This window comes from Plutella xylostella, chromosome 29 (assembly GCF_932276165.1).
Source record: "Plutella xylostella chromosome 29, ilPluXylo3.1, whole genome shotgun sequence".
Lineage (NCBI taxonomy): Eukaryota > Metazoa > Arthropoda > Insecta > Lepidoptera > Plutellidae > Plutella > Plutella xylostella.
In genome coordinates this window covers 4,601,438-4,611,762 of record NC_064009.1, presented here as the reverse complement: position 1 = coordinate 4,611,762, position 10,325 = coordinate 4,601,438, and the positions used below count along the sequence as shown (strand labels likewise).

The window sequence follows — 10,325 nt, the reverse complement described above, 5'->3', positions numbered from 1 at the left end:
ATTAGATTAACTAAGTATACTTGACTTATAATCATAATGATGGGTACTTAATAGCATTTGTTAGTCGTATACCTCGAAATCAAAAAATCCTTGAAGCTTTTCACCTATTCGCATTTCACCGTGATAGCGTTTTTTGTTGTAGCGTATAATATCGATAGTATATTTTGTTACTAGCATATATTTTTAACAGATTTTTACAACAGTAGCAAATTTTGATGTAGCATGTATTATCAATAGCTTATTTATTAAGCTGCATATATTTTGAATAGCAAGTAAGTATTTTATCATAGAATAACTAAGTACTAAAGAATGACAATCTCCTTAGCCCGGTTGTAACTAGATAGTTTAGTTTTGAATCATCCGTAAGATGTCGTTAGTGGTAGAATTTTGTCGAAATCTTAAATTATTGCATAATCCATTTTGAAAGAAGACGTTGCGAGTTTACTTGCTAACGTAGTAGTACTAACGAATAATCACTAGATGGCAATAGTGAGCGCCATTAGTTGGGAACGTGTGATGTTTTCCACTTTACGTAAACCTATAAGTACCTACTATTAATAAAAAACTTACTAATAAAAAAAATACGCTCTTTTCAATAAAGATTTTTATATTATTGAACACTATTTTCCTTCCTATTATATTAGTAAAAAGTTACTTAGTCAATTGAAATGGAAACAATGAATATAATATATAAAATTACAAAAGGAACAAACAGCTTAAAACAGAACGTAATAATGTTCGATGCGTAGGTAGGTTTGAAAAAACAATTTTTATGCGTTCTTTGGTTTCCTTGCGAATCGCATATATCTCGTGTTTTCCTATCGTTTTCGTACTGTTTTGACCCCTGCTATCCCCTGGACTCCGTTTTCGACTACTTATCTACTGACTTGTGCATAAGTACTGTGATTAATTGACTCCGATTTACGCCCAACGCAATAAAATGACAAAGTGCGCATATCATAATTGTGAAAATACGCATCGAGACATTTCAATGTTTCGATTTCCAGTGCACGATAAAGATCGACTGCTTCTATGGATCATACATTCAGGTAAGATTTTAAGTTGCATAATATTTTCTCCTCCAGCTTCGAATGCGACTATGCACTGACTAACAATCCTTAGGCAGTTGTCCCACCAACGACGAGAAAACGACTAACTATCGGCTATTTTCTCGCTCAAGAAACGTACGATAGATATACTTTCCGGGTGAACAAAAGAGATGCATATACAAACAGTTGATCGCTGACTGTTCACACTGCCAGGGAGCACTCGCTTCACTAGTTTGTCGCTGAGCGACAAGAGCTATGAAAGATAAAACTCGCTCGGCGATACTCGCCAAGCGATTAGAACTCACGCCGAGAGAGCAACCAGTGGTCATTTCTCTACAGTGCGTATCTGAAAGTACACGCCAGTAATCGCCCGCCTCACTCGCACACTCGCTTATAGCCGAGCTACACAAATATCGGAACTACGCACTCGCTCCCCGCGTCTCGCTAACTCGTTTCTAGTTCTAGCTTTTCTCGTTACTCGTTAATCGTTGCCGGTGAGACAAGTGCCTTAGGCAGTGGTCCGAACAACGGCGAGTAAATTATGAACTATCGACTATTTTCTCGCCCAAGAAACGTACAATAGATATAACATTCTGTGTGAATAAAAGAGATGCAAATACAAATAGCTCGTCACACGTTGCACACTCGCTGATAGCCGTTATAGCCCGACGACAAAACTATCGAAACTACACTCGCTTGCAGCTGATAGTTTATAGTTTGAAGCACACTCGTTTCTCGCTCATCGCCGCCGGTCGGACCACTGCCTTAGGAAGCTGATTCAAAATTGTTCAAAATCAACCAAAGGAGTAGGTAAGGCGGGGATGACTCATGTATGAACATAATTAAGGTTAATGTTTTTGTGTTCTTATCTGTAGTTTGTTTGTTATTTTTATTCTAATGTTACTAACTTAAACCGTGTCTACCAATATCTGAGTCTTGTTACATGAATGAAATGAAAATGAATTTAATTAAAATTTCCTCACTCTAAGCTACGAATTCTACAACATAAATAAAAAATAAATATTTATTAAAATATATCCATAGTTTATTTTCCCATTTTATTTCCTTTATTTTCCCAAAGTAAGTATTTAGTTAGTGTAAAACGTTTTCTCCCAAAACCAGAATTTCATTCAGAAAAGTAGGTACTTACCTATTGTCAGTCGCGAGCTGCAGTATATCTCTGTCGCACCCGTGCCCGGGGCATGAGAGTACAAGCGATAGCAAATGTTTTCTTAAATAAGTACCTAACTATTTCGCTAAAATCGCAAAGGTATGTAAAGGTATGTATACTCTCCTCTTAAGAAGGTACCTACTCGTTATTCTATGGTAATGAATAAGTACCTAATATTTTCAACAAATGGTATCATAGAATAACGAGTAGGTACTAGTATAGTAAGTATAAGTAAGTACATCGATAAACCGTTTATTTCAGTTTCAGGTAAGAGCTAAAACAATGAGAAGGGTAAATTACTTTTCACTGTTACTGAGGTTAAACTTTGGCTAGTTAAGTATACTATTCTATGAAATAATAATCATTTTAGTCAACATATTTCTAAAAGTTAAATGATAATCACTTTATATGCAATCAATTAAGAAATGCAAAAACCTTTTCTGTCGATTGTACTTTGAGATACGGAAAAAACACAAACAAAAATGAACCTTATCAAAATTATGAAATTCGGGGCGAATGCTCGGCGAATGTGACAGTTTTGTGGCGTGCTTTGGGTGAGGCCTATGGTCAGCAATGGACGTGCGTTGGCTGTTGATGTTGATGATGATGATAACTAAATACTTAATTTACCAAAATACATTAAGTAGGTACCTACTCGTTCTATGATACAATATTGACTCGATGGTGCGAGGGCGGCGACCGCGCACATAAGCGAGCAAAGTATACTTACGCTAGTTAACTTGACACCTGAAAAATGGTCCTATCCCTTTCACTCCATTCTATTATCACGTGAGAGTGAAAGAGACGGGTATAGGTAGCGGGTCTCAAGTTGACTCTCGTAGGTACGAGCAAAATAAATATCTTCTTACAAAGTTGACAATGATATAGTACCTAAGTATGTACCAGCATTATTTTGTTTCCATAAGTTTATGAGTGCAATATTTACCAAACTGCATGCACATTAGATGAAGAGAATAATATTTAATTCAAAGATTTATATTTTATGCTTAAAATGCCATCTTTTGGCCGTTTCCAAGATTACGACGACCATCGAATAGATAGATGTCATTGCATTTATCCATAGATAGTGGTGCCACCTAGAAACCGCTTAACGAAACGTATAGCGCCATCTGGAAACTGCTTAAATTTTCAAGCTTTTTTATGGCTACGATTTTTTACTATGACATTGTCATTCTGTAGTACTTAGTTATTCTATGATTTTATGTCGCATCTTATTTGGGTCGCATATTGTTGTAGTGTAAAAGAAATATATCGCGATATGTACCTAATAATGCATTACAAACAAATATGTATCAAGGTGAAAAGCGACTACAGTGAAGACAGGCAGGAAAGTAAATCTACTATGATTTTTTCAGACAATTGTCAGTAGCGATCAAAAATTATACTACAAGAATAAAAATCTATTCAGAAATTTTGATATCGCGGCGAAATGCGAATAGGTGAAAAGCTATAAGGATTTTTTGATTTCGAGGTATACGGCTAACAAACGCTTAATAGGATACCTAGCGAGCTGTACACTATACCTAGGTCGTCAACTCGTCATTACTCATTCTTTACGTAAGTACATAAACGTATCTAAAGGTACTTAGTTACTATATTTTTGAGATTTCACCAAATAATCAAATTACTTATACCAAGCTACCTAAACCTCAAGCTTACGCAGCGCAGGCACCTAGTTATAGTTACACTTATACTAACGTTAAAAAGTTAAGATTGCTATGATATTAAAATAGGGTTGTATTTAAACGCCCACCAAAGAGTATCCAATTCTACCTACAATTAATTCGAAATCTCCACTAAAACGGATAAATCATCACCAAATCAATGAATAAGGATTCATTTTATTGACATATTCAAAAAAAGTTGTTAAAAATTAAAAACTTAAATTAGTCGTTTAGCTATGATATTATTCAAATGCATAGTTTTGGTAATACTTATCGTAAACTAAAATAGCTTACAACTTACGGTTATGACCTATTGGCTTTATAAAGTCACGCCATATAGAACGACGAATACGGAGCGCTTAAGTTGGACTTTGGGTTTCACACGACTCGTCTGGGAGATAGATATTGATGTTATCAGTCAAATTCTGTGATGCATGCCTCATCTTTTGGGATTGGGAGTATTGGGACACGCTAAAATAAATACTTACTTTTTTAACTGTCTGCTCTACAGGATGACTTAAGCTTAAAGATTAATAATGCACCGATAAATAAAAAAATATATTATGTAGAAAATTAAATTAATCTTTAGCATCCGAAACACCACCATTGGTTATAGCAAACGTAGCCTCACTTTCAGGCAGATCGGGAGAGTCGTATATTTTGGCAATCCGGTTCTCACCGCGACCTTTTCTGAGTGATATTCTAGTCGTAGACGCGTGGGCTAGGATGTTTCCTCCTATAGGTTTCTTGGGATCGGCTTGAAAGGAAAGCGTTGCTCCGGGATCAGATGTCATTTGGTTTGTGATAAAAACAGCGACGTTGTATTCTTCGGATATCTGAAAATAAAACTATTTTTTAGATTCTATAAAGTGAATTGAAAAATCCTTGAAAAGTCAACTTAAGTACCTATACATCGATCGTGAATATATGGTGATCCTTTTTATCAGTTATATATGCAATCCCTGGATGGCCTAAAAATGATATCGTCCCGGATATGTTCATATACCTACTTGCGTGATACGTAGGCTGTAAAATACCCTAAACAGTTAATCGTGTAAGATATTTGAATAATAATGAAGTTTTCTTCACGGTAGGCATTTATGTATTTAAATGTTTAATTTATTACAAGTATTACCACATGTATATAATTCATTGACCTGAGCATGTAGCGCAGACGGATGTTCTCTATTATCGTTTGTGACCTTGTGATCTTGAAAACAACGTTGCCTATAAACGTTATTATCTACATACCTACTGTGATTTGGGAAACGTTACAAATCCACATAGCTACACACAAAGGCATGTTGATTTTTTTAACGATTCTCATCTTTTAGGTGCGTTTGTGATAAATCAGTGTGTTATTAGGTCGCTGAATAGCTAACTACCAAGGGTGCGCCAGACTTATGTACCTATATGAAGTAGGTATGCGTTACTCGGGGAGGTCCCTTTCATGAACTTCATAAACGATCATTAATTTTATAAGTAAGTACAGATACCAAAAAAGCTGTAAGCTGAACTAGAAAATAGGTTTAGTCAAAAGAAAATATTGCAGTTATCATCGTGTTCAGAAGACAGCCGTTGGTCTACACTAGTCTACAGAATAACCATTATGCCTACAAATAAAACGCAGGAAAACGTTGGAGAAAACTGAGTCTACTCAACGTATGAAAGTAAAGTCACTCTAACTTCACGAGTACTGCTGCTAACCACGACTCTATTTGATTTCATGAAATTCAAAATCATTTATTTGCATTATCGTAGGTAAGTACACAAAGATGTTACAGAAAAACAGAGAAGACCTGCTACATTCTACCCTTGTAGGGCGTGCAAACATATTATTAGTGTGAAATCACTGAGAATAAAATTGTTATTATGTCAAAGATATAAATAAAGTCACTCTGAAGATCTCTAGTACTTATGTCATCAAGCAAGAGTACTCTTTCATTCCTCCATACCGATGTCACACATCGTTCTACATTATAAAAAAAATAGAATCTGTTAAAATTTAATGAAATAACTTTCGGTAACAATAAATTTATATTGCATCAGTCCATTGAACATGTAGGTATAGGTATTGATAATATTAAAAAAAATTAAGAACTAACCTTTTGTAACCGAGATAGCACTTGTGCCAGCTTTTGTTGTCGGTCAGCTAGCTCGCCTCTCCCGGAGAAGTCGACCCGGAACAGCGCCATGATGGAGTCGATAATCAGCAGCTTGAACACCCCTGCCTCTTCGTGGAACTTCGCCGCTACGTAGTCTAGAAGCTCGGCCTATTTACAAAAAATAAAAAGGAAAGTAAAATCAAATATCCTGTTTGGTGAAATGGTGAATACCTGTGCATAGATACCATTACCAATAAAAGGATGTAACCTAGGTTTCCACAAGGACTTTTTAAAGTCCTTAAATTGGGTTTCCATCACTCTAAACGCTGTTAAGTTTTATATCTCGTAGTCTGTAGTTTAAATTTAACTGAATGTGACTGGAATTTGACATATTTTAAAGGGGATTCACAGCTTGTTGGCACGCGTGTCTTATTGTAACTATAGCCAACTTGCAGTAGGGCCCTCAGTTATTATTTTGAGTACCTACTTATGCACCAGGTTTATCATTTATCCGGATCAAGGAACATAGTTGTAAATTACTTAACTACCTACTTCTCTCACGAGAATATCCGGATATAATTATGTCGGTCGTAAATTATGTATGTAGGTACCTAGACACTCTATACAAAGGGTCTATTTCCGTTTTCATATAGGTACATAACTAGTTAGGTACTTACTTACTATAAGAAAATAGCAAATAAATAATTATTTTGATACCAACCTGATGTTCTGAGGTATATGCCCTAGCGTATAGGACATTGTCTAGGACTGCATTTTGGTCTAGGTTGAATCTATCTGCAATGGGCCGAAGTCGGTCAGGTCGGCTGGATAATTAGATAAGGAAATAATATAGGCAGCATCATTGACATATTATTAGGGGAAATAAATAGCAAAAAAAAAAGTTCTAGCTAGGGTAAAAGTACTAGTAACTGGCAGTTTAAGCGAATTGGAACACAAAAAAATATATTAAAAATAAAGTATTGGCCTGATTTAAGCATTGGTAGGCTTGAATTACTGGCAATAAGGTGACGAACAATTATAGGCATAAATGGTAAAGATATATGATTAATATTCGATTTTAATGAAGTTTATATCCACTACCCCCAAAAAACTTAGTAACTGGCAGTAAAAATTAGTAACTGTCACATGATGTTTCAGTAACTGGCACCTTTTAAAAAATCATGCAATTAGGTCAATAAGTACTCTAAAATCAATAATATATTTTATATTAGGTAATGTACAATTACCTGTCTAGGTTCTGTACCGGTAAGACTCAAAATCACCGTTGTAATGGTCGACTTCTACGACAAAATGACAGTACAAGTATGCGACAAATCGTGGGTCCATATGAATGCAAAAAATCGAGAAACCCTTGGATTTGGAAACGGAAATGGAGAAAGCAAATGCTTATGGACCTTGATGTATTCATTCAGCAGCTTGGGAGAAGTGACCTGGCTAAGTTGAAGACTGCTGACGGTAGTATAGTTGCCTCTAAGCTGAAATTTCATGCGGAAATTGAAGGTTTCTATGGCTTTCAGCTTCATATGCTCTGGGTAAAGACAGAATTTGTACAGCTCTTCTGAAAGCTATTACTATCCTCGAACAGCTTCAGAAGCTCTTTAACCAATTTTGTTTATAAGTAATGTTTTCAAGCTGTTTTATAAGGTCATCACGAACCGTGTTTCTATCAAGTTCTTCAAGGACTATAAGAAAGCCTTTGATTCCATTTAGACCTGGGCAGTTCTGGAATTCCCTCTTTATAACATGCATAGCGGCCTTAATGCACCAACAGTATATTATGTCTACCCCGTGCCAGTTATTGAAACAAAGCTGCCTAGACACTGGGGGTTTTTACAGTGCACTTTAAATCGTATTTTCTGTCAATAGAAGGTATAAAATAGCTTAAAATCACAAAACCCAAAATATTAGTAACTGGCAGGGGGGTGCCAGTTACTAAGAGAAGATATAAATTACATTTCAGTAACTAGCACCCTCAAATATAACTCAAAAGCAACTAAAATCACAGTGAATCGGGCTATTATGATATTGTTTAGACCTTCCCCTACCTCCTTGTTATTGTCACACTATCAAAAACTTATTTATTTTCGCGAAAACAGGCCATACAAATTTTGGTGTCTCCTTAAGAAAAACTTAACGCACGTGCATTTTTTTGGCGATCTTCGCCGCTTTGACTGAGATAATTTCCTGCGCCGGAAAATACACACCTAGCGGCGTAAAATTAAACTATAATATCAATGAATAATTGGAGATTGCTGTAAACACATCAAAGATTGTCTTACTATATCCAAAAGCTTAATATATTTAGGTTTATAGTCAAAGTGCCAGTTACTGACACATGCCAGTTATACCACGATTTACCCTATATATACTAACTATTACGGTGCACATGAGGGTAAATAAATTTCTCTAGGGTCAGAGCGAAATTGCATTCCTTATAGTAGATAAGTACCTTACAGAAAATATGATGTGATGGTCTTGGATGTTTAAAAATAGTTAGATACTTTACGTACGTAGGTACATACATACCTACATACTTTCTCTCATTACATCTAATAGTGATTTATCCCCTCTACCTATCTAAATAAATTGTAAGTAGTTGTAGCTACCTACATATACATTCATAGAAATAAGTGTAATTAAAATTATTAACTTATTGGGCAGCATATAAGACCAATCACTCAGCAATCGATTTTTGTTACGAACTTAATTATTACAAAGTCGCTATGGTTCTGGGTTAGAGGTCACCGTATGTTATTGATTATGTCAAAATGTATTATTTATGATGGTCAGTAAGTAAGTTTCTGAATAAACTAGGTCAGAAATTCAATTTATCTAAGTACTTTTACTAACTTACCATTAGTCTGTATGTAGGTAGGTAGCTTAGGTACTTACTCACATTAACTATGATGTGACATATTTTATTGGTGTCGGTAAAATGTAGTCGTTGTAGAACCTTTATTGCTTTCCAAAAAAAACGTTGTATTTTTAAGACAACGCCAAGTTGTAAAACGTTTTTGTTTTCGGATTAAATGTTTATATAGTAGTGCCTAGTACCTACCCAGTACCTTCAAGGTAAGTACCTCTATTATACCTTCATGCGAAATAGTTAGGTAAGTACCTAAGTATTGTTTTCGCAAATTGCTTTAATAAAAGGATACAAGGTATGTTCAGTATCAAGGAACATTACTTTTCCTCCATGGTAACCACTTGAATTTGGAATTTGAGTAGTTATGCATAATGTATGGGATAATTGTGTTTTTCCTGTTCGAAATTCACCAAATACTTCTGTTATCGCCATTGATTCTATTCCACCTGCCAGTAGTTTGCTGAAAAACATAAAAATGGAAATAAGAAAATAACTTTAACAATCATTGGTAAGTAATTAACTACTTACGAGTATTATCTTATAATAATCTCTAGGGTTTATCTTTATAACCGTGATCATAGGTATTTATAATGTAATTTTATTAATAACTTACTCTAGTTCAGTGCTTCCAGTGCTGATTTTAAAAACTTGTTTTCTTTTATCGCTTACTTCTAATGCAGTCATAAATCCCAAGGTAACGACTTTTTGGCACGCTTCCTTGATTTTTTCAACCTTTGTATCCGAAAATCCTTTTATGTTACATAGTTTCTTCTTTGTAGACATTTGGATACCTTTGATGGTGCATATTCCTGAAGCTTTTAGTTTTTTTATGTCGGCTACATTGATGCCGTGTTTTTGCAAGATATCAACGTCTTGAAAATAACTTTCCTCTTCGTCGATTTCAGAAACGTTATCGTCTAACGCTTGGTCCGTCATAGTATTTAAGCTCTAAAACTAATTTTTCTTGTATAATTTTCTTTCGAAAGTGTCTAATTTCAAGTGAAGTGAATGAGTGGAGTGATTCAATTCAACTCTCGTCTTTCATTTTCATTGCCGCCAAAATATTGTAAAATGTAAACCACAAATACAACAAAACAAAACATTGAGCGGAAATAGAGACACGGAAACGGAAACAGTTTAATTAAGGGTTTCAACACACATGCAACCAAAAATTTATAAGCAGTACTGGCGGAGCGAGCGGTGCAGCGAGTGGCAGCGTGCAGAGATTTGGATTTCATTTTGTTAAATAAAAATAAAAAATATATTTAAAAATAAAATGCTTTGTAAACAACTTGTTTTTAACAACCTGATATATGTATAACAACAGTAGAATCTTCAAGAGTCATTGTACGCTACTGACCAAACTACTGTCATTACAGAATAAAGGTTATTTCGTCTGTAAAAAAGAAAAAAAAGTAGCTGTATGAT

At 35.0% G+C, this 10,325-nt stretch overlaps 1 protein-coding gene across 1 annotated transcript; it reads right to left on the bottom strand.

The window, feature by feature from the left end:
• Nucleotides 1–4,450: 4,450 nt before the first annotated feature.
• LOC105386426 (meiotic recombination protein DMC1/LIM15 homolog) lies at nucleotides 4,451–9,903 on the bottom strand. Its single transcript, XM_011556986.3, has 5 exons — nucleotides 9,511–9,903; nucleotides 9,190–9,357; nucleotides 6,732–6,834; nucleotides 6,011–6,178; nucleotides 4,451–4,741 (listed from the first exon to the last, which is right to left on the bottom strand). Exons 1-5 carry the CDS (start codon nucleotides 9,831–9,833, stop codon nucleotides 4,484–4,486), a joined length of 1,020 nt encoding a protein of 339 aa, XP_011555288.1. The 5' UTR covers nucleotides 9,834–9,903; the 3' UTR covers nucleotides 4,451–4,483.
• Between the last annotated feature and the right edge of the window lie 422 nt (nucleotides 9,904–10,325).